Source organism: Nicotiana sylvestris, chromosome 7, assembly GCF_000393655.2.
Source record: "Nicotiana sylvestris chromosome 7, ASM39365v2, whole genome shotgun sequence".
NCBI classification, from domain to species: Eukaryota; Viridiplantae; Streptophyta; class Magnoliopsida; order Solanales; family Solanaceae; genus Nicotiana; species Nicotiana sylvestris.
Window position 1 is genome coordinate 98872976 of NC_091063.1, and position 25259 is coordinate 98898234.

Sequence of the window (25259 nt, forward strand, 5' to 3'; positions counted from 1 at the left end):
TAGCATTCTCACAAACGGTGACAATTGGTACAAATAATATACAAATGAAATTGTGCACCATAACAAGTTTTCTTGGTCGGCCGCCAAAATGTTCCTAAGGGATATATATCTATCAAACCATGCAACTTTTCAGCCTATTAATTATATTATTACTAATCTATTTTTATATTGTCGCCTCAATATTTATCCGTTGACAGGTTTATATAATAACATTATCTGCTATTTCATGAAGAAAACAAAAAGATGATAACTATTTTTAAATGTTTTAAATGCAAACTTTATCCTGATTTTTTTTTTCAATTATATTATTTTTCTTGAATTACAATTTTATTATTTGAAAAATTGTAAATAATAAAATTTGCATTTTATATTTAATAAAAATTCAGTGCATTTACATGTTCATAAAATAATATCATTTACATGCTTCTTGTGTGTGTCGCATTTTTCCCGCAATATTTTCTTATAAGAAAATTATATTTAATACTCTCCGCGCAACGCACAGGCATGAATACTAGTACTAGTATTACATAATACAAAGAGGGACTTCTATATGATATTTAGTTCCTTTATGATCCGCTTCGAAAAGCTTCATGATAAAAGGGGGAGGGACCTGATTATGTATATTCATTTCAAAAAAGGAGGAAGGGAGAGTGAACTTTAGTAACCATTTGTTTAACTTCAGAAAACTACTTAATGGAAACTGACACAGTCTGTTTCTTATAGTTGCTTTATCAAATCTACATCATGCCAGCATATGCTGTTGAGCCTAGAAAAGCACTGGTACTTCATCCATAAAAGCAACCCAGAAAATTTGTTACATATACTTATGCAATCCAGTTAAACAGTGAAAATGGCAAAAAGAACAATGCCTAAAAAAGTGAAACGCCAAAAAGGACCAAAAAAACTTCTTTAAATGTGTTAAAAATTCAAAACAGTAATGCAGTGTTACATTACAGTTGCCTCTTGCGTACGTCTGAGATTTACAACATTCTAAGCAACACCAGCTGCACCAAGTTAGGCTAAATCATGCAGTTGGTAATCTGCACATATAAGAGAACATGATAACTAACCGAGAATAGTATTTAAACCATGGTTAATCATCAGTTCATGCTTTCTGAAGATATAATAGGATTCATATGAGATAGATGGGGATAAGCAAGAGGGATTCCCTCTTGGCCTTCTTGTGAGGTACAACAGCATAGCTAATGGATTTTGGCACCAAATAACAGAAGGCATTCAACCATCTTGGAAGCTTCAATGCAGTCTCTGAGGCGAGTAAACCAATTGCAAATTCTATCCCTTGTTAGAAGCTATTCAGTAGATCAGGTCCCTTCAGAGTTAAAATTGAGGTGACATTTCTTCCCTCTTTCCTATTCTCTGCCTATCAAGCACAGAGCTGGCATGTACATATAGAGTTGGTCAATCCAATCTTAGCAAGTAGTTGAAGGCCATAGAATAGAAAGAAGACCACTTACTTGCGAGGTTCTTTAGCCTATCTTTTTGCTCTCTCTTCTTTCCTTGAGGCTTTGCAGCAGACCATTCAGCTGATTCAATGTGATACGAACCTCCGAACCCCCTATACATCAAAATACAAGCCTTGAGAATAAATCACAATGAAAAATAGAGAGGCAAAGTAACCAGAAAAAGAGTTTGCATCAGTAGTTGGAGAAGAACCAAAGGAGTTTAGGGCAAAGCAACAGTAGAAAGAAGAGGGAAAAACAAACAAGATATACTCAGTAAAGAAGAAGTGATTAAGTCAATTTACAAGCTTCCGTTGCATCATTCTATGCAAGATTAATATTTATTGATAGTCACACTGTATTAGCCAAACATTTAATGTTATGGCATGGGACTCAATGAAATTCACCTATTTTCTCCATGCATTTTTCATCAGTCAACCGTATTTATCTCTGAATCAAGTTAATTTCGAACATATCCCACCCAGATGATCTTTTCTGCGACAAGTCATTTAGACCTACTGCAACAGAGTGATATAATATCGGTCGATTAACCTGGTGGAGAGAATACTGCATATAACTAGCAAGAAACTTCCCCAGATAGGGTCAAGTCTTGTTTCTCTTCTACTAATTTGAAAAACCTAATGATCTGCTATTTCTGTTTTTTCCTCTGCAAAGTTACCTTTTCAACGGTTCAAGGCAGACCCTCGGCAAAAACAGTGCCACAGAGAGAGAAGAAATAAGCCTGTGAACAGAAGAAAAAACAAAGAAAATGAACAAAACATAATTCAGACCATAAAATTAAAGAACAGATTTCAATGGAAATTTGTTTTGGAAAAGCAGAGTTTGTTAAAGCTTGTCACTGGGTTTGTTGTTGTAGAGTTTGTTAAAGCTCACAGCTCATATCAATCATATTTAGCACAATAGCAATTTTTGTGCGAGCTCAAAACAATCACATTTATGAATTTTAAACAGACAGCTGCATATCCTGGATAGGTTATGTTCTAATTTTCAGCAGCTACTAGCTGAATTTTCTATACCTTTTCCTCTTCTCCCACACTTTTCACTCGTATTAATTCTTAAGACTTTTGAGCATGAGCACATCTATATTGAAGGCAGCAGGTGCAGGCGGGGGCCCATCAACAGCTTCTAGCTCGAGGTGTGAATGCAGTTAAAAAAATCATATATATTTATCCAAAGTCCTAACCCATTGTCATAAAAAAAGTAATAATTCACTCTACACCCACTTAATCCAGGACCCAACTTTGCCGGTGCATTAGCATGGAAAGTTTATTAATCAGAATCTCTTTTTTATAGTAAGTATTCACTTTTGTGGAAAAGTTGGAAAACTTGTCTTGACTAATTCTTTCACATAGTACTGTTGGAAAATAATATGCAAGGTTTGATGATAATACGTGCATGATCTGATGAATCTAGAAGGTTCCCTATTATACAAAACAGCATCATAACTCAGACCTGTTTGTAAGTAAAGGAATCGAGCATCTTCCGTTCAATGCATTAAAAGACATTGTACACAATTGATGCCATTAAAAAACCAAGTAGGAGATAGCATCAACCAAATCATCAAGACTACCTGTTAAGTAAATGATGATTCAGGACATTCATTCTAGAGTGCGGAATGAGGGAAAATTAAATTGACTATTGAACTGTATGTATTTTGAATGACAGAACTGTTCATAAGGCCAAATCTGAATGAAGTTTTTTTCAATGAACTACATGGATTATGCAAATTTCAACTAGTATACAGATGTAGACAAACTATTGAAGCCGATGAGATTCTAAGGTCTTGTTGATATAAAAGATCTAGCAGGTCACAGACCAAATGATTCAGATTTGCAGTTGATTTCTGAATACTTGAACATGCTATGCTTCACAACTGACCTTTGAATCACGGAGAAGTGGGTTAAAACGAGGATTTAGAAAGGTTTAACCAATCAGATTAAAAAGAACAAATTGTTAATAGGAAGAGGGATGTCCAACCTTATGGTCATCTTTTCTTTAAACACTATGCTTCTATCAACAACAGACACTTGCTATTTGGTATACTCCAAGGCTTGGTTTGACTTGGAAGTACACTCCAACACTGAAACGAAGTTCATGACATTCCGCCTCTTATTCGGTGTAGCAAAGTCAATCTGTATAGCAGTCCCATCAAGATGTAAGAAGCCAGATACCACCAACTCTTCATCGAGCAGCTTGTACAAACTATTCAGTATTCACCAATAAAAGCTATGCACAAAGCCACGAACATTCAGAATCAGACCCTACAAAAGTTGCAAAAGACTATAATAATAGAAATATGGAAGAAAAAATTGCTAGTGTTATGCCTAATTCACAAACAGGCCTAGAGAACACCACCAGGCTTTATGTGCTCTCGACCACTTTAGATTCTAACTATAGCATCAAAAAATGTTTAAAGATCCACCATCAAATGGGGAAAATTCTTGATTGCAACCATTTGACTTTATTTTGAACTCTAGAGACAAGCCATAAAAGGATAAGCAAAACTATGGTCTGCTTCCAGTGACATGGTCAACTTTGTTTTCTTTCTGGATGACCTCACCCGACCAGCCTTTGAGTTTTTCTTATACCTAACTCGTTCATTGTAGGAGTATGGGGTTCAACACAAAGAAATGTGACAAGCTTATGCCTGTTATTTGCATGGCTTTCCTTGCATTGAACAGTGCATAGCTTATATTAAGCTAGTACAGCCAATCAGATCATCCCACATAAAAAGTGATGGAATATGGTTATTCACAATATGTGAGGATCCTTTTTACTAGTGGTTGACTGCTCGCTAACCAATCCTTCTTTCTATCCGGAATTTTTTGATCTTTGGTATCAGACTAGGGGTAGGCATTCGGTATTTCGGTTCGGTATTCGGTTTATCAATTGTGTATACCAAATACCGTACCAAATTATTCCGATACGGTTCGGTATTTTTTATTTTGGTTCGGTACGGTTTCGGTTTAATAATCGCTAAATAAACTTATGATGCTTGACATCTCTCTGCCCCTCTTCGTGCACAATTCTTCAATGAATTCACAATTCACTGATTCAATGAATTCACAACGATGGCAATTTGGCATTCAAACACAGAGGAAACTGTAGTACTGAAGAATTCACAATGAATTCAAAAACACAAGGAGTTATCAAAACCAATGGCCTATCTCCAGTCCGATCCTCTTGACATATTTTCACTATTCTATACTTAGTTAAATCAATGGCCTATGTTTGTTTTTCAGAAATGTAGGATCAGGGCTAGTTCAATATAATTGTGTGATCATGTGTATCCTCTTCTAAGAAGAGTCTTCTTTTTGAATGTGGCTGCTTTATATACTTCTCTTTGAAGTATATAATTATTTTTTTTTTAAAAATAAGTACAAGACTTTTATATTTCGTGTTTCATGTGTTCTTCGTGAATGTTCAAAGGGGAAAAAAGGAGGTTTCATATATTTGTGGGATATGATCAAGATGTCATTAAGAACTATACTTTAGTATTATAAATATATCATGAAATGGAATTACTTTTTTTGTTATCAGTGGTGATTAAGGGGATGTTGGTGATTTTTTTATAATATTTTGCTAGGTGAAAATGGATGAATTGTCCAACTAAAGTCTTCTAAAAAAATCGGTATTTCGGGGCTGGGCAGTGGACGTGGCAGTGGACTGGGCTGGGCTGGGCAGTGGACTGGGCAGTGGGCTGGGCGTTGGGGGCAGTAAGAAAATGTCTTTAAAAAATCGGTATTTCGGTATACCGAAATTTCAAAATTCTAATACCGAGGACCGTACCGAAAATACCGAAATTGCAATATCGAATTAGACCGAAAAATCGAAACCGAAATACCGAATTAATTCGGTCCGGTTCGGAATTCGGTTTTTTCGGATTTTATGCCCACCCCTAGTATCAGTGGAGCAAAGGAAGTGGAGTTATCGAGTGCAAACTTCTTTCCTTAGGACTTAGGACAAGGTTTCAGTTTGGTCAATAGAACTCGATTCCAACGCTTCTTTTCTTGTCCTTGTTGGGTTTAGCCAATGTAATACGAAAGATTATTTTTCTATTCGATATTTGATGCAACTATATGTTGAATCTTATCTTAGAATAGGTTCAAACTATTTATACATACATGCTTATAGGGACACTTTTTGTTTATTTCCAAAGCTTGTGTTTATTCGCCGTAGTTGAGTTTGGAACCTTTAATAAGCTGCTTTTCTTTTGGCTTTTTTAATATGGTGAACTGGGTTATGTTGGCCCATCACCACCTGGACTTTAGCTCTACCAATTCTTCTTTATTTAGCAAAGCTCATCCTAATTCCCATCAAGATTATAGGAGGTGAAATAAGATTACCTCCATGGCATCACGCAACCATACATGAAGCTGGAGTTGGGTGGATTTCTTTCCATTACTGGAAGACCTTCTCAGCCATCTAAGGTTAAGAAGATGTGAAAGCACGTCTAGCTCTATAACAACAGGGAGCAGGGACTCTCTTGTTCATCTTTTGAAGACGCGAAAAGCATTAATTTATGAATTGTCAAATTGCAGTAATTCAAAATCATTATTGGCCAAATTTTTGTGTAATATGTAGTTGGGAGTTCCCTACCGGTGATATTGTTTTCTACATTTAATGATAAAGAAATATCAGTTGATCTTCTTTTCATTCTTCTGATAGAAAAAGAACTTTATTCAGTTCACCAACGCTTGTGTTTATTCGCCATAGTTGAGTTTGGAACCTTTAATAAGCTGCTTTTCTTTTGGCTTTTTTAATATGGTGAACTGGGTTATGTTGGCCCATCACCACCTGGACTTTAGCTCTACCAATTCTTCTTTATGTAGCAAAGCTCATCCTAATTCCCATCAAGATTATAGGAGGTGAAATAGGATTACCTCCATGGCATCACGCAACCATACATGAAGCTGGAGTTGGGTGGATTTCTTTCCATTACTGGAAGACCTTCTCAGCCATCTAAGGTTAGAAGATGTGAAAGCACGTCTAGCTCTATAACAACAGGGAGCAGGAACTCTCTTGTTCATCTTTTGAAGACGCGAAAAGCATTAATTTATGAATTGTCAAATTGCAGTATTTCAAAATCATTATTGGCCAAAATTTTGTGTAATATGTAGTTGGGAGTTCCCTACCGGTGATATTGTTTTCTACAATTAATGATAAAGAAATATCAGTAACTTTATTCAGTTCACCAACGCTTGTGTTTATTCGCCATAGTTGAGTTTGGAACCTTTAATAAGCTGCTTTTCTTTTGGCTTTTTTAATATGGTGAACTGGGTTATGTTGGCCCATCACCACCTGGACTTTAGCTCTACCAATTCTTCTTTATTTAGCAAAGCTCATCCTAATTCCCATCAAGATTATAGGAGGTGAAATAGGATTACCCTCCATGGCATCACGCAACCATACATGAAGCTGGAGTTGGGTGGATTTCTTTCCATTACTGGAAGACCTTCTCAGCCATCTAATGTTAAGAAGATGTGAAAGCACGTCTAGCTCTATAACAACAGGGAGCAGGAACTCTCTTCATCTTGTGAAGATACGAAAAGCATTAATTTATGAATTGTCAAATTGCAGTATTTCAAAATCATTATTGGCCAAATTTTTGTGTAATATGTAGTTGGGAGTTCCCTACCGGTGATATTGTTTTCTACATTTAATAATAAAGAAATATCAGTTGATCTTCTTTTCATCCTTCTGATAGAAAAAGAACTTTATTCAGAGGCATTTCAAAAATTAAACAATGTGGATGGCAGGAAATGTTCAGATATCGTTGCAGTTACCAAAGTGAGTTGAGTACAGCAGAGGTTTCACACTTAACAGAGGTCTCAAACATGGAATAGGAGAAAAGGGAAACGTGAGTACCTCTGATTTACTTGAGCAGTTTCTTCACCTTCTGCAATAAGCTTAACAGAGGTTTCACACACCTTGTTTCAGTCCTCAGAGATTGATTAACCTTTTGATCTATTTGTCTTTCTCCCCACTTGTGGGACTATACTGGGTTTGTTGTTGTCCCTTCAGGTAACTTATTAACCCAGCTATTAGTCCTGTAGGTAACAGAAAGAGCTGCGTTCGAATTAGAAAGATCGTCCAAGGAAAAAAAACCTTGGCAGAGACTGAAGCTAACAAATGAAGAATATGCTAGATCATTAGAATTTTTAACCAAGGTTTTTCAGGATCAAGGAACTTTGGTCACTTTAGAGAAAGAATGCATCAAAATAGCTACTTAATTAAAACAGCTTGGTACTTCCGACAAACACAAGAAAAAATTTTCTTGGGAAGAATTGGATTGGACAGCCCACGTTAAGAAATTGATAAAGGAAAATAAAACATTCACAATCAAATGCTTACTTCAACATAGCTTGGTGATCAGCCGCAAAAACCAAGTCAAAGTTAACACAGGGTAAACATATATTTCAGACTAAGTTGAAAAAAGAAGGTAATAAAAAAAAAAAAAATATAAGAATAACGACAACATCCACGGAGAAAAGATGAACAAAGATCGAAGTTTATACTCTGCATAACAGTGAAACGCTACTAAAGTTTGGTAAATACCTCACTACTTTGCCATGTCAGTAATATATTCATACTGAACTATCATGAATTGCATTTAGAACTTCAGTTAAGCACTATTAATCTGTTGCAGCTGTGGTTGCCTGATGGGTTAGCCAGTCAATAATCAACAATAGTCCTTACATGAGCACATTCCATGAGAGAAGTGGTGGAAGCGGTTAATGTCACGAATAACTATTTCTCGGTTTGTTACGATTGACGCCAGCTTCATAAATTGATGGCAATCTCCACAGATGCACAGATTTTTAAAGATCCTGGCAGTACTATTTCTATTGCTGCTCATGAGAGCAAAAGCTAGAGCTAGCCTTTCACTATGATGTGAAAGGTTGTCTATCTTTTCTTTGTCAGAGACATTATGAAGTGCATAGTTTGTGTTTGGAATATATCCTGCAGCAGTAATTTTTGAAGCCAGCTCCTCTAACTTTTTATGGATATCATTTAACCTAGGATGCGAAGCATCCTGAGATAAGAAGACATGGACTTGATTATCAATCTTAACCCAGCTACAACCAGGTTCCTTTTTGATACCCTGCCTGGACATTAATGCTCTAACCTTTGAAACATCAGCCCACCTCCCTTTTATAGCATATATATTGGACAACAATATATAACTTGACTCTGCTGTTGGATCAATTTCGAAAAGTATGTTTGCAGCTTTCTCAGCCAATTCCACATTTCCATGAGCTTTACAGACTCCAAGAACAGTCTCCCAGATCAAGGCATTAGGAGCAAGCTCCATATCATCAATGAAGTGTTCCATGTCATCAAATTTGCCTGCACGGCCAAGGATATCAACCATACACGCATAGTGCTCAATCGAAGGAGTGATACCAAACACAACTTTCATTGAATCAAAATGCCTTCTTCCTTCTTTGACCAGGCCCAGATGGCTGCATGCAGAAAGGACACCAATAAAGGTAATCCGATCAGGCAGAGTACCTTCACTTAACATGGTTCTAAATGCTTCCAATGCTTTGTCATCTAGCCCGTGTTGGGAGTAGGCAAATATAATTGTGTTCCACAACACTGTATCACAGGATTCCACGCTCTTAAATAGAGACTCAGCACTGTTGATACACCCACATTTTGCGTACATGTCAATTAATGCACTAGCCACATACATATCATTGAACTGCCCAGACTTTATTACCAAGGAATGCAACTGCTGCCCATTGTCTAGGCTCGCTATACCAGAACAACCTCTCAGACAGCTAGCAAGAGTGAACTCATTGGGTTTAATAGCTTCCCTTTGCATCTGATTGAAGCATCGAAAAGCCTTTTCTCCTTGATCAGACTGCACATAACCTGTAATGACAACTGTCCAAGTGAAGATGTCTTTTTCACTCAATCTGTAAAAGATCACTTCTGCATCATCTAAATGCCCACACTTGGCATACATATCAATCAGAGCAGTTCCTACATATTTATTGCCACCAAGGTTAGCTTTAACTACATGGGCATGCACTTGTTTCCCCAGAGTGGCATCTAAAAGGCTTGCACAAGATCTCAAATTGCTGATGAACGTGTACATATTTGGCCTCAAACCTTCCACAAGCAAGTTCCTGAAGATTCTAGGTCCTTCATAAGAAGTTTCATTATCGTGGAACCCAGACAAAAGGGAGTTCCACGAAATTATATCCCCATTACTCGTAGAAGAAAATACACGATGCCCATCAAAAGCAGACCCAAATTTCATGTACATTGCAATCAATGCATTACTGACACACTCTTCTGAGTCGAAACCAAATTTGTAAACACAAGCATGGATACTTTTGCAACAAATTAAGTCCACTGAATCAGCCGCTGCACTAATAAGACTAGCTAGTGTAAACTGATTAGGCCTCAAACCTGAATGTCTCATCAAGCAAAAAAGCTGAACAGCTTCCCTCTTCTGTCCTTGCTGATCAAGACCGCTGATCATTGCAGTCCATGCCACAGTGTCAGGATTTTTAGTCCTCAAAAACACTTTCAGGGCATCATCTTGCAGACCACATTTGTTATACATATCTACAAGACTGCAGCTTGTAAAATCATCAAGTTCACACCCAATTTTGACCAACAACGAATGGATAACTCGGCCAGCTCTCAGATTGGGTGAACTGGCACACCCCTTCAAAATAGTAGACAGAGTATAATTATTAAACCTCATCTCTGAATCTGACATCTTCGAGAACAATCTCAAAGCCTCCTCTCCTTGACCAGCCTGCACATACCCGTTAAGTAAAGCATTCCACGACACCGAATTCTGCTCGGGCATGGAAAAGAACACATTAACAGCAGATTCCAATTCACAACATTTAGCATACAAATCAACAAGAGCAGAACCAACATAAATATCCGAAAAGCCAGCAACTTTAACAACCTCGGCATGTAGTTGTTTGCCAAACTCCAAATCTAAACACATCGAACAACCCTTTAAAACTGTCGCCAAAGTGAACTCGTTAGGCCTAACATTTTCTCCCCTCATATCACGAAATAAGCAAATACCTTTACTGCCATACCCTTGAGCTATAAACCCTGCTATCAGTGCTGTCCAAGAGACAACATCTCTCTCTGGAATTAAATCAAACACATTGCCCGCCATAACTAAATCACCACATTTCGAATAAAAATTAATCAAAGAAACCCATAAATGTGAATCGGTTTCTATGCAACTCCTAATGATTTCACCATGCAAAGCTTTACCTTCCTTCAAACATAACTTAGTAGCATAATCTTTGAGCATTTCAGAGTACCATTTAACCCCCTTTTTCTTGTTCAGAATCAAAAATCTCTCCTTAGCACCATATTTCACCTCCTTAATCAACCTTTTAGACCCAAAAGAATATTGAAGTTTTGGGTTTTCAACTGATGAGGAGTTGGGTTCAATTGTTTGTAGAGCAGCGCATGAGAAACAGCTAAAGTGAACAGAGGGAAAGAGGGAAATATTACCCAGTTGAGGTTTATCGGGGCATAATATCAAACAGGTTTTAGGCACTGGATAAAGGCTCGAAAAGATGCCTCGAAATATTGGTGGCGGATTACGCATGTGTGCGGCTAGAAAATCGAGTTCCATGAAAAATAAGAAGCAACAGCTTCAATGAGGAGCTAGCAGGATGAAACTCTGCATAGCAAAACTCTGCTCGCCGGAGCGAAGGTCCGAAGGATAAGTTGTGTTTGATTTTTCCCTCTTTGACAGGTTGTGTTAAACAACAACAAACAACATAGCCAGTATTAACTAGTGGAGTAGTGCTATTTTTCCATGTAAAAGAATTGAAATTATTGGAGTAAGTTTTATGCACATTAGGGCATTAAACCTTGATTGGGATAATAACACTCTTGGTCCTTAATTATAATTAGCATATCTTAGTATTAGTCCTTGTAATATATGGCTAAGCATAGGTACTTTTCAATTTAGTACTATATAATGTAATAAGATATATAATTTGTGAAAATACGCAAGCAGAAGACCAATAGTGCATATCTTAATTAATTAAATGTTAAATATGCTTAGTCAAATATTATTGTTACATTCCATGTTTTCGTACGTAAGGGTACGTCGTAAGCCAATTGATGTAAGCTCGGAAATAAGATCATTTTTGAAAGTACATAACGTAAGTTCATCATGTTATCTTGGAGGTTACAAATCTTTAAGATCATGAATAACAAGTACCAAAAGGGTTGAAAAGCTTAGACGCTAAACGAATTGAAGAAAATAAGTTTCGTCGAAAGTCGACAAGTTTGGAATGTTATAACACATACTTTTGGGGTGAGACTAGGGTGATTAAAATGATGAGGAGGTTAAGTTATGAGTTATTTTAGTCGTATGATAGTCGTGTGTTATGTTTTAAGTCAAGTGAGTTGTGGAACAAAAGTTGGCAAAGGTCATCACAAGTTACATTCATAATGTGCTGAAAATTAGGTCAAATGTGACTGAGCTTTTCTCCCAATATACTTAGAATTAATGGGTGATATACCTACCAAATTGAAGATATACGAGTCTAATTTCTAACGTATTAAACCGTTTGTCAATACGATATTGGAGTAGAGAGATATTCGCGTTTTTGTGAGACTGCGCCAAGCAGCTCCCTATGGGACCCACATAGGCGATTTAGATATATGGATATATATAAGAAGCCTCAACCCCGTTTTAACTCATGCTTTTATAGTATATTCAGACCCTAGACACCTAAAAACACTCTCTCAAGGTTCTCTCATGATCCAAGACCCAAACAAAGGGCAAACAACACAAATCAAGTGTCAGAAATCCCGCCGCGCTAGTAAGTTTCTTGTTCTTCTTGTTGTTGCTGATTTTTAGGTGGTTCCAACTCGTGTGGGAGGTTGTTTTAAGTGGTTTAGGTTCTGTAAAATACTTCCCCATGGTTTTTATATCAGCCCTAGGTTATTTCAAGTCTTGCAAATGGATTACACCATATTTCAACATCAAAAGTTAGTTCTAGTGAAGAACAACATCTCTTTGAGGTTGTGTTGTCATTAAGGATAGTTGTGAGATGTGTTTGGCTGGATTTTCACGTGGTTGTTGCTGGTTTAGGCATGTATAATACTCTACTACATGCTCTTGAAGTTGTTTGTATGTTGGTTGCATTATTTGAGCAAGATACTACAAGATAATACTTGGATTAGCTTAAGTCACTTCTATGGTATTGTATTGCCATTGAGGGCTGTTATAAGCTAAATATAACTTGAATTTTAACTTGAAGCTACTGTAGGAGGTATGTATATTGTGTTCTTACATGTGCCTAAGGTTATCTTGATGTTGATTAAGTTAAATGGATGGAATAGACATGAACTAGTGAATAAAGTTGCTAATTGAGGATAGTTGAAGTTGTGGATTGTTTTCGTTGATATAATATATGGTATAAGGCTGGAATCATTGATTAATGACTTCATTATCATGTTAATAATACTGTTAAGGTGAATTAAGAAGTCTATAAGAGGCGATATGAGGTATACAGATACCAATCGGAGCTTGACGCTCGTCTTGAAGGAGTTGTGACTTGTTGTTGCTATATGGTGTCTTGTTATTGATATTTATATGTTACTGGATTTCTCTGGTTGTTGTTATTGTTGGTATATAGTATTGGAGGGGCCCTTGTTATAGGGGATATGCTTCCCAAATTTACATAAACGAGCTATTAGTTTAAGTTGCGGACTTAGCCTTTATTCAACACTGATTTTGAATCTCTATATGCTATGGTAGATTGAGTTGAGTTGTTTGAAGAATAGCTTGGAATGTATTAAGGACTCAAAGGAGTCAAGGTATGTTAAGACACTTCCTTTTTTCTTTTGGCATGATCTAAAGTGAAATTAATAAGCTATTTTATAACGGATCGACTCCTAGCAACTAAGGTTGTCCATGTTGTTCTTTCCTTATAAAGTTATTCTAAGCAAGTGTGTATGATCCTTGAATCCTACTAAGGTTCATATTGAGGGTATGGATGTCCATAATCTTAATCGAAGGTGCAATGACCTTAAGTCATTCCGAAAAGTTTAGAACGTGATTCCATGAGTCTAGCATGCATTATATATAGTATCTATTTTACTCTACCGAGCCACGCTATAGTCGGTCGGGTACGGAACCTATTGTGCAACCATTGATCAGTTGGGTTTACCGAGCTCCACATGGCCTGGGTACGATTCTACCGAGCCTTATGATGGCCGGGTACGTTTTTACTAAGTCCTCTTTGAGGTCGGGTACGATATGATGATGATGATGCCCACAGAGGCGTATGTTTTTAAAAGTTTATGTATATATATGTATTATGCATTTCATGTCAGTAGCCCCCAGAGGCACTTAGATGTTACAAGTTGAATCTCTCTATCTCTTCTTACATTATTGTTCTTGTTTATGTTTTCCTGCCTTACATACTCGGTACTTTATTCGTACTGACATCCCTTTTCCTCGGGACGCTTCGTTTCATGCACGCAGGTCCCGATAGACAGGTTGACATTCCTCTTAGTAGGCTATCAGCTCAGCGGAAGGTGTTGGTGCACTCCACTTGCTCCGGAGTTGCCTATTTGGTCAGTATGATTTCGACATGTATTGATTGGTATGGAGGGGCCCTATCCCGACCTTTATGATGTGTATGTACTCTTAGAGGCTTGTAGACAGATGTCATGTATATGAAAGATTGTATTGCCTTGTCGGCCTATGTTCAGTGTACGAGTGTTCATTTTGGTCTTATAGGACCGTATGTCACATGTATAAGTTTGTATTACATGTTGGGTCGTCCTATGTCAAGTATTCCCTTATGTTTTATTCTGGTTATATCATGACGACCCTTCCGGCTCATTTACCCATGATGGTATGATATGAAAGATATGTTACGTTGGTACTCGGTTGGGTAAGGCATCGAGTGCTCGTTGCGGCTCTCCGATTTGGGTCGTGACAATTATAATATCCAACAACTAGAATTTATCTATATTTGAAGGACTAAAAATGATATTTTTCCTTTGTTATATTTTTGAAAAAATATTTATATATTTACAATTACGTAGAAACCTTCTAACCATGAATGCTGAAAAAACCAAACATAATTAATGTAATGATGCAAAATACTTGCTCCATCCAGTATAATGCATTTTCAGGAGGAGTTGATAGTTGGGAACTAAATTCCTTCGGATGTGGAGAATATGTGACGCTTGCTCTGAATTTTGGTAAACCAAATGGTCGCTTCTCTAATTGAAATATCGTGCCTCTTCTTTGTTGCCTAGGTTACCCCTTCGAAATACCCTATAAGAAATTTTTTCTACTCCCCAATCTTTACTTTACGCCATGCTAACTCCTATTTCATCATAAGCGTGGAATTAGACCAAGGAAAATCTCTATAGGAACTAGTCCTTATATTTCACATAAGTGCTTTATTACTTAATTATGACTAATTATTTTTAGTGTAATTTGGTGCATTCACGGATTCCAGCTAACGCTTTTTTGGTGATACATTTATTTTGTAAAAGTCCAACTTGTTGATGGTATGCTAGAAATATGGGTTTTTGGCTACATTTCACCTTATAATGAATATACTTTAATTGTGTTAGTGCAAAAATTTGAGAATTACATGCTTATGTCATGACCCAAAAATTCACCAAAGATCGTGATGGCGCCTAACCTGCTTGCTATGCAAGCCAACAATAATAAAATCTAAATTTTATGTCATTAATAGAGATATGATAAGGATAATAATGCGGAATAAGTCTCAAAACTAATATCATAAATACAAATGTCTAAGATAGGGTCCAGAACGCGACCACAACTGTCTAACAATGCCCAAACTCTATGTCACAATGTCACAAGCATCTAACAAGAGTAAACAGTCTAAACCGAACAAGAGCATCTGTTTGAAAGAAAATAAATAGACAGAAATAGCTGAGTAGGGAAAGGCACTCCATATTATACGAGTCGGATCAGGTAAAACAGTTTACCACGAAGTCTCCAAATAAATCTCCTACTATGCTGGAGGAATACCACTAATACCAGCCTCAAAATCGACACAAAAATATGCAAAAACGTATTATGAGTACAAAAATAACAGTACTTAGTATCTAGCCTCGAAGAAGTAGTGGCAAAGGGTCAACTCTAACACTCATTAGCAGTCCAAAAAATCAGATGAAACCATAAATAAGATACGAAATAATGCATGTCATTATCAAATGAGTATGAAAGCTCAAGACATGGTTCATACAAAGTTAAAGCATGCTTTATAAATAAAGGAGATCAAATAAGATATCAACACCTCAATCCTCATATAAAAACATGATACATGAGTCAAGATACATAAATATGCATGCTCAAGATTAATTCTTAATACCCCACAACACATATTCATGTGGCTGACACAGGCCACCTGTCCAAATTAAGCACCAAACCCAAGTGCCTACGCTCGCAGGGCCAAAAGTAACATAGGTAATTACCCGACTCCGGATGGATCATTTCATAATCAATGATCAATTACCAATAATCAAGATCCTCTTATAGTGTCCGTAGTGCCAAAATTCTCAACTTATCACAATAACTAACTCTCCAATTATGCATATGTGTATGAGATGATATAATAAAGAAGCACCAGATATAACAATAGAGATGCAGATGAAAGCTCATATGGATAAAAGATGGCTATGGCTAATCATCTAATTCAATTTATTATAACAATTCAATGAGCAATTTCAACATTCATGATTCAAACCATAATATTTAACATGAGTGAATTAAGCCATTTAACCACCAAATCATGAGTCAAATAAGAAATTATATGGCTACAAATTTATCATAAAACTTGACATGGCATAATAATTTTATATGCCAAATTCAAAAGGTCATAACCTTAAGCATGCTTCTAAATCATAATTATGAGTCATCATGTAGTCATAGAATCAACTAAACATGGATAATAAATTCATATATGTCATGACCCAAACCGATGGGCCGCAACGGGCACCCACTGCTTTACTCAATCGAGAACCTATGTAACGTATCTTTCTTATCATACTATCATAGGTAAATGAGCCGTAAAGACCGTCATGAGATAATAAGGATAAAACATAAGAGAATACTCGACATAGGACGACCCAACATGGTATACAAACTTATACATGTGACACACATGCCTATAGGATCAAAATGATCATTTGTACACTTAAAACATAGGCCGATAAGGCCATACAATCATCCATATACATGAAATATGTCTACAAGCCTCTAAGAGTATATAAATATCATAAAGGTCGAGACAGGGCCCCGCCATACCAATCAATATATGTCCAAAGCATACTAACCAAATAGGCAACTCCAGAGCAAGTGGAGTGTACCAACACCTTCCGCTGAGCTGATAGCCTACTAGGAGCACTGCCAACCTGTCTATCAGGACCTACAACATGAATTGCAGCATCCCCAGGTAAAAGGGACGTCAGTACGAATAAAGTAGCAAGTATGTAAGGCATGAAAATCAGTATATAAAAGATATGAAAGAAACTTGGAGTAAATGACTCAACCTGTAAGTCTGAATAGCTTAGCGAATCATGAAAAAATTATAATGTCATGCATATGCATATAAATATCATATCATACATAGATATATGCGTACATAACATTATCAAGCTTCTAAGGGTATCCCATCATATCATCTCGGCCTCAATGGACGAAACCATCAATGTATACCAACTGATCAGATGGTGGTGCGTATATAATGCCGTAAACTTTCCACATACCCCATATACATATAATATACGTGTACATAATTCCATATAATCATGGGTCAATATACATGTATAAATAAATACATAATGAAGTAAGTCAATAAGATCTCTCGGAAGGTAATAAGATCAATATGTCTTCGGTTAATATCATGAAATAAACTTTATCAACTTACATATTTTCTGAGACCCATGAACAGATGATATTATAATAGGACACATAGGGAATTAAGAACATATGCACCCCAAAATACTTCTAAGAATAGAGTCATTTGTGAAAGTTGTGTGTTTGCTCGTTCGTTTGTATTATATGGATCATCCCAAAAGGAAAGAAGGGACAGTTTTGACATATCTTTGTCATTTACTTAACCATATGACGTCGGATCAGCCCGTTATTACTTCAATCTACAAAAAACAATAAGGGACCATTGTTAAGCTTACGAAAGCTAGAATCAAAATAAATGAGCGACTAGCTCGTCTACAAAATTTTGGACAACACCTCTCTTATTCTTTTCACTTTTCTCAAATCAAACAACAATACCAATATGTCCAGAATGTCAACAAACATATATACATCAATATCTAACCTTATATTCACTACAATACATTACCAAATAGTCCACACCATCTCACCCAACAACCAAGTTCTAACTTGCACTTTTTCATCCATACAACTTAGCTAGAACTTGAATACACTCCAATAATGACAATCACAACATACTCAAGTTTTTCCTGCTAATTTTCAGCCACAATACACAATAAAAATAACCTTATAATTGTCTAGCAAATTGCAGTAACTTGAACTCATTTCAGGCCATTTCTTCACAAGTTCGTATTATTACAAAATAACTAAGACTCCAATAAGCTCAAACACATGAAGAAGAGAAGATTCATTACCTTATGCAGTAATAAGAAACCCTAGAAAAGTCTTCTTTAACTTGAGAATGCTCACACCTTAGCAACAACAAGTGATTTTTATCACTTCTACAACACTTTTAATCAAGAGTAGGTGGTCTAACATTGGAGGAGAGGGGCTGCCTTGTGTTGTTTGGTATAGAAACATTTGAGATATTAGGAGAGAAGATAAAACACATGAAAATAATCTCACATTATGGGGGATGAATAAAACTTGAAGCCCTTTCCACTTAGAACATTAGTAGAAAGAATTGTGGTTGTTTGGCTTGGGAGAGAAAAAGAGGATGTTGTTGAACTTTATTTTGGATGAATATGGGCGAAAATGGTCAAATTTTGGCTTTTGTAATCCCTTAGGATCGACCAAACTACTGCCCGAATGGCCCTCTCTTTAACCTTTAATTTGGGCAACAAACACCCCTTCAATTTGGGCCTCATTTTAGCAAGTAGGTGACACACCTACTTGTTTCATTAGGGTGTGTCACATGATGCTCTAATTAATTTAAATACGTGTCTCGTCCTCGTTTAATAATCACGACATGTGTTAAGTAGCTCAAGCAAGTAGGACGGAAAGTAAGTTGGTGAAGCAGGCACGTCAGGTAAGCAAGCAACTCGTTTTTATTTGTCCAAAATCTCCTTTCTCGCATTTAAGTGCATTCGTCCTCAACCTAGTCGTGTATATGTTGAACAAAAATACGGGATGTAACATCATTAAATTAATTTATATACTTTCAAAGAGGATCTCATTTTCGAGCCTACATCAATTGACTTACGACGTACTTTTGCGTACGGGGACATGGGGTGTAACATCATTCCCCCCTTTGGAACATTCATCCTCGAATGTTGACTGATGCGTCTATTAGTCTCATAACCTATAGCTTTTATGAATACTTTAATAGTGTCCTTGCTATCTAGGCAACTATTCTAAGAATAAATTCAAAGGCTAGGGCATTACCCTCCTTTAGGCCTATTTCTCATACCACGACTTGTGGTAGATATTCTTCCGATCTTGTAACTGTTGCTACCTTCTATCATGCATCATGTACGACTCTAACCTTGTATCTGCACCTATGATACTCTTCTCTCCTTTTTCCTCCAACTTTTAGCTAATCTCTAGGCCTCACTTTGGAAACATATATAGAACTATGACAAGATGTCCCTATGAGACTATTGCTATATCTTGTTTCATAGCCTCGGTTATCTATGCTTATGGATTTATTGTATCTAAGTAGGTCATACTATGTCATAACTCTTACTTCAGTTTACTATTATCGAGGTTTCCTACCCAACTCTAGGTTATTCTCTCACTGCTTATCTTATATGTATAAATTTAAGTCCTTTAATGCTACCTTATCACTGTTCATCTAAAGAACCGACATTCTAATCTCCTCTCATACTTTGGAACCTTTACCCCTCTATTGTTGATTCACTTTAATATTGATCTATAATCTACCACTGATAACTTGAAACCTCTTATGTAATACCTTGTCACTAGGGCTCACATCTCATCGGGGAACATCTGAAGTGATTTGCTTGATCCACCTAGGGATGATACTATACTTCAATAACCGTATTTCAAGGAATCCAAACATGATTCATCTTATGGGGATATTTTAATCCTGTACAGTTCATGAAATCCCTTTTCTTTAAATCATTACTCAATCAAAGGACTACATGTCATCCTTTTATCTATTACAATTACATCATTATTCTACTACTAGGGCAACATTCCATCCTTTCTAAATGATCCTAGTCTAAGACTCCTCTGAGTTCATTCAGGCTATACTAAGCTTTCTATAACTTAGGGAAACCATCAGCTCCCTTGTTTTATGGTCTTAATCCCGAGGCCTTACTTTTTCTTGTCACCTTCTCATCCACCTTTTCTTATCCTCACTCCAATCTACCTAAAACCTTGTCATTTTACCATACTCTAGCTTGCGACCTACACATATCGAGTTATATTACTCGCAACATTCATTTAACTTGCTAGCACCATATATTTCCTTTCGTGCCTTCTCAGTTGTCTTTAAGTATAAACAATTACTTTTCCTGGTCGTTCCTCCACTTGCTGCATGGATACTTGGCTTATCTTGGTGCCTATGAATACTGTAATTCCCTGTAACTCACATGATCTCAAATATTACTTTTTTTTCTTCCCGTTCATTAGCCACGATAGGTGCCACTTTCTTATGGAGTGCATCCAATGTTGTAGTGAGACTGTTGTTACAAGACCAACTCTTCTTCAAGTTACTATGCTTAGGTTGAAGCCTTCTTCCTTATTTCCTTAGATAGTCTTTCGTTGTAGTACTTAGGGAAGACCCTCTGACTCTTGTAAAGCTGCGAGCTTATTACATCATATACCCGATGGAATTTTTGATGTTCTTCCTCGCCTATAATTATCCTTAGTTACTTACCTCCACACCCTTATGCTCGTAGGGTTGCTTCTGAACTAAAATTTTAACTGTCTCCCTTGTGGCACTCTCTTTTATTTCTATAACACTTATACGGTACCTTTAACTACCCAACTCCTATCTGAATATTTTTCAAGGATTACGATGTCATATCTGCGAGACTGAATTCTCTATGTTGGGGTTCACTACGTTTATCTTGCATAATCTGTTGATTTATCTGTATCCTCTTGTCTAGCCATAACTAGATTATTCCTAAATAAACTACTAACTACTCGGTCCATTCTCATATTTATATTATGCGTAATCTTTCTTTGGGTTATTTCCTTTTGTCTTAACTTACCTCACGCACTGGCTCCTTATGTAGCAAGTGTTTATTTGCACTTATTTATCAATAACATCCTGTGCAGGAACCCTTACTTCTTCTCCTCGGCGTCGTGCTTGCATACTTTTTTGGAGTCATAACATATCTGCATGATCTAAATAAATGCAATCTCATTCCTTTCACCTTTTTACCGCATTCTTCCTTTACTATTCCATAGTTATCTCTTCATATTTGGCATCTTTTCACATCTTCACAGACTCTTACTCGCCTTGCGATAACCCTTTTGTACCAAGGATACTTGAATATCTTATGCACGAGGGTGACACCTAGTGTAACTAGCACACTTAGTCCCTTAAGCTTAACTCTGCTCACTATGCTTTCTTTAGGGAGCGTCTTTTTGAATGAACTTTAAATGTTATTCTTCCGTTGTCCTTTCTATTATTGCCAAAATGCGATCTCTAAAATTCTCACAATGCCGACTATTATCTCCTTTGGTCCCTAATTCATGTTCAGTTTATCTTATTCACTGGCCCATACTAATTTCTATTACTCTGGGGTCTAACTTTTCCTTATGGTAATCACGTTGGAGTCGCCAACTTATTTCTCAAAATGAGGATATAACTTTATGGCTTATACTCTTTTATTGTTTCAAGGCATGTCTTCTTTTGTCTTTCCCTTCACTTGACTATAGACTCTATCATTCTGTCATATTTTGATTTACCGTTATCACTCATCTATGACATCTTACTTATAATGCTTCATTTACTCTCTTCTTATTCTCCTGCTAATAATTTAGTTTATCACTTTATTCTAAAAAACTTCAATAAAACATTCTTTCGTTATTAGCTCCCCTTGCTCCATCCACTGTCTCTTCAGGTCTCCTATCTCTTGACTAGGGATGGGAGCCATACTAAGGTAAATATTTATCCCTTCTAGGATTCTAGTGCCTATCTTCTGAATTTTATGAACAGGCTAGTATTCATATCTAACTGTACTATTGTAGAGTGCACCATTTGGGTGTCTCACAAGGAGAACTATTACCACATTTGCAATATCCTTTGGAAATGTCAGTTAAAGCTAACAATCCATCCACCATTTTGGGTTACTCTAACCCCAGCTGGATCCTGATATCCCATCCTTCTCTTAAATTATATATATTAGCTCCCATAGGACATAACTGAGATGGGTGTGGTTAATTGTACATACCTCTGTTACTATTGAAGGTAAGTCAAAATGCTTATTTCTCTGCCTGAATTGTATACTGATAATCTTCATTAACTGGGTACCTCGTACCCTTCTTCACCTTGCTTCTTTTACTTGTTGAAACTTGTATCTTCCTTCTGATTCTCTTATTATTTTTTACCATATGGATGGATAGATAAACATGCCTTAGGGCTCCTTATCAAGAAGCTTACACATCTTAGTATACACATGATCTGGTGAAGAACTCACATTTACTTATCATAAGCATGATGAAAAATTAAGTTCCTCTGACTAGACTCTTCCACAACCACATTCAATATCTTACCATCTTTCTAGATATAGGTATCGTTGTATTATGAGTAAATTTTTCTAGGAGTTTAAATTCTTACAACTGAGCTCTACCACACAATCTAGAGTAATAGGAAAGAGTGACAACCCTAGATAGCCTGTAGCCCCCTGCTTATAGATGTGGTGCACAACACACCCATAAACAAGACTCTACTAGACACGACTTGTAGACTCCCTACGATAGAACTACTCTAATACCACTTTTGTAACGACCCAAACTGATGGGCCGCGATGGGTACCTAGTGCCTTATTCAACCGAGTACCTACATAGTGTATATTTCATGTCACTATCATGGGTAAATGAGTCGGAAAGGCCGTCATGAGATAACTAGGATTAAACATAAGGGAATACTCGACATAGTACGACCCAACATGGTATACAAACTTTTGCATGTGATGATCATTTGTACACTCAAAACATAGGCCGACAAGGCCATACAAACATTCATATACATGACATATGTCTACAAGCCTCTAAGAGTACATAAATGACATAAAGGTCAGGACAGGGCCCCGCCACACCAATCAATATATGTCCAAAGCATACTAACCAAATAGGCAACTCCGGAGCAAGTGGAGTGTACCAACTGTTGATACCCAATTTTTCCCTATATATTTTTCAATATGCGAAATACCTTCAACATAGCATATATATGCATATACAAGCATGTCCAAGGTGTTTTTTTATTTATAATTTTAAGGTTTTAAATTGATTTATTTTCTCCCCTTTTATCCATAAAATCCCCAATAATTATTTCCAAAATTATTATTTTGATAATTCATCTATTGTATTTCTATATTTATGCCAAAATATGGCTAAGGTAATTTTATATATTTTTATAATTACATTTAGTATTTTTAAAAGCTAAATTGCACATAATTGCAATATCAGCCCTTTTTAAGATTTAATTATGTTTTATATGCATAAAATTAGATCCTGTATTTTTAAATTGCTAATTATGTATTATAAATCATTTTAGCATTTTTAAATCAATTTTAGAAATTATCTACTATTTTTTATAAATTAAATAGGGAAAAACTAGCTATTTAACTTATAGCCAAATTGGCTTTCAATTCTAGCCTAAATCCAACGGACCCCCAACCCAATTAAAAACTCACCGGACCCAAGCCCAAACCCAAACCATACCTGACCCAGACCTGAGTTAATCCTGGCCATTGATCAATTTTGATCAATTGCACGGATTCACTCTTACCATAATTAACCTAAGACTACCCCTCAAACCCTCATTCTCTTATTCACTCAACCGACACTCATCTCCCTCTCTCTATCTCTAGTTCTCTCTAGAACCTTCTCTTCTCCCATCCTCTCCGATGGACCTTATCCACCTTCTCCGGCCACCTCCCTCGCCGGAAACCATGGCTTCTCATCATCTCATAGCTACTGCTTCACCCCACGCCGGTTTGACACTACCCTGAGGTCCTCAGGTGAACCTGGAGCGGTTCAACTCCTATGCATGGTCTTTCATCCATTTTTCGGCCATCCATGGTTGTTCGAGTAAGATCCATGACTTTTCCGGCTAAAACCGGTAATGTTCTAAGGTTTTCTCATCTTCTTTGGGTTCTATGAAACCTTAACTCTTGAGATCCTCCGATTTCTTTTAGATCTATCTTAGATATGTGTATATTATGAGCTTTTGTTGTTTTCCTCGAAGGTGTTTTTCGATTTTCTCTAAAGTAACCCTTCGTCTTCAAGACTAGGGTTTCTTAACCTTTTTTTAAACAACTTCTCCTCTAATTTTCAGTATTATCATAGGATTTTTACCATGTTTAAATGGTTTATTTAAGTTTTTCCTATATCTGACTCATTACGTTGAAAACCCTAATTTGTTTGGCTCTAGTTTGTGATTCTGAGTTCGTCTTTACTGTTCGTTCAGTCGATTTGTCTGTATGTGCGATTCTCATGGATATGTTGTGATTAGTTAGAGTATTTCTATGACTTTCACCCTAGTGATGTCTTATTAAGGGTTCCGATTTGGTTCTTCCTGTTTGTACTCCGTTTAATGATTTATTCATGGAAGTCTATACTATTTCCCTTAATATTAGTACTATTTTTTCGATTCTTGAAATCCTTGATTTACAGTGTTGATACTCTTATACAGATTTCTGGCTATTTTTCCTATCCCCTAATATTATTTCTTACCTTGTTATGTGATTGACTATATTTTAATTGATTTCTACTGTTATTTCCTTAAATAGACCCTTATGTATCTAGCTTTAATTTACATATTTTGTACCTATGTTACTTATATTCTTTCCTTATCTGTTACCTGCTTTCTACTGTTGGTAAATTACTCCCTTAATTAAGGGATACTTGGCTGATTTTCGTTCTTAATTGATACGGAGTTCTATAATTACTGAAGAATTGATTCTTGCCTTATTTTGAACCAGTTTTCAAACTACTATATAAATGACTCTCTTCTACAGTCTTAACAGGCGAACAATTAGTTCAAAAACACACACACACACATAAAACTCTCTCTTCTCTCTTTGATACTTGTGCTAACTGCTTGTCTAGCCGGCTGAAAGCCAAGGCTAGACTGTGGGACACTACTTGCTCTACTTTCTGTACTTTGCTTCCTTAACTGGGATGTTCCTAGTTCAATTCTGAAACTCAACTCTATGTGCTCCTTGTCTGTTAATCCATGTCTCCTTCTGCACTAACTTAATGGCTCATGTGTTTAATTGCCCTTCTTGTTTACTGCTTTATTCATCATGCTTAAGTTTTGCCCTCTCTTGTTCAAGTGTAATCAACATGTCTACTTAAGTTCTTGTTTATTTCCCTTAACTAGTATGCCA

The 25259-nt window shown here is 36.5% G+C and overlaps 1 protein-coding gene across 4 annotated transcripts; it reads right to left on the reverse strand.

Moving 5' to 3' along the window:
• Positions 1-892: 892 nt before the first annotated feature.
• Positions 893-11325, reverse strand: LOC104223424 (pentatricopeptide repeat-containing protein At2g27610-like). 4 transcript variants are annotated; one of them, XM_070150713.1, is made up of 7 exons: positions 8040-11325; positions 7350-7531; positions 3459-3742; positions 2140-2202; positions 1868-1975; positions 1476-1576; positions 893-1396 (listed from the first exon to the last, which is right to left on the reverse strand). In XM_070150713.1, exon 1 carries the CDS (start codon positions 11110-11112, stop codon positions 8164-8166), a length of 2949 nt encoding a protein of 982 aa, XP_070006814.1. In that variant the 5' UTR covers positions 11113-11325; the 3' UTR covers positions 893-1396; positions 1476-1576; positions 1868-1975; positions 2140-2202; positions 3459-3742; positions 7350-7531; positions 8040-8163. The 4 variants fall into 4 exon arrangements, with proteins under 4 accessions (XP_070006814.1, XP_009773161.1, XP_009773162.1 ...); XM_009774859.2 differs by lacking the exon at positions 1868-1975; XM_009774860.2 differs by lacking the exon at positions 1868-1975 and having other exon boundaries at positions 7350-7550.
• Between the last annotated feature and the right edge of the window lie 13934 nt (positions 11326-25259).

Bases quoted from the DNA above. Each gene is read 5' to 3' on its own strand.
- LOC104223424 (XM_009774864.2), bottom strand. From the start codon at position 11,112: ATGGAACTCGATTTTCTAGCCGCACACATGCGTAATCCGCCACCAATA.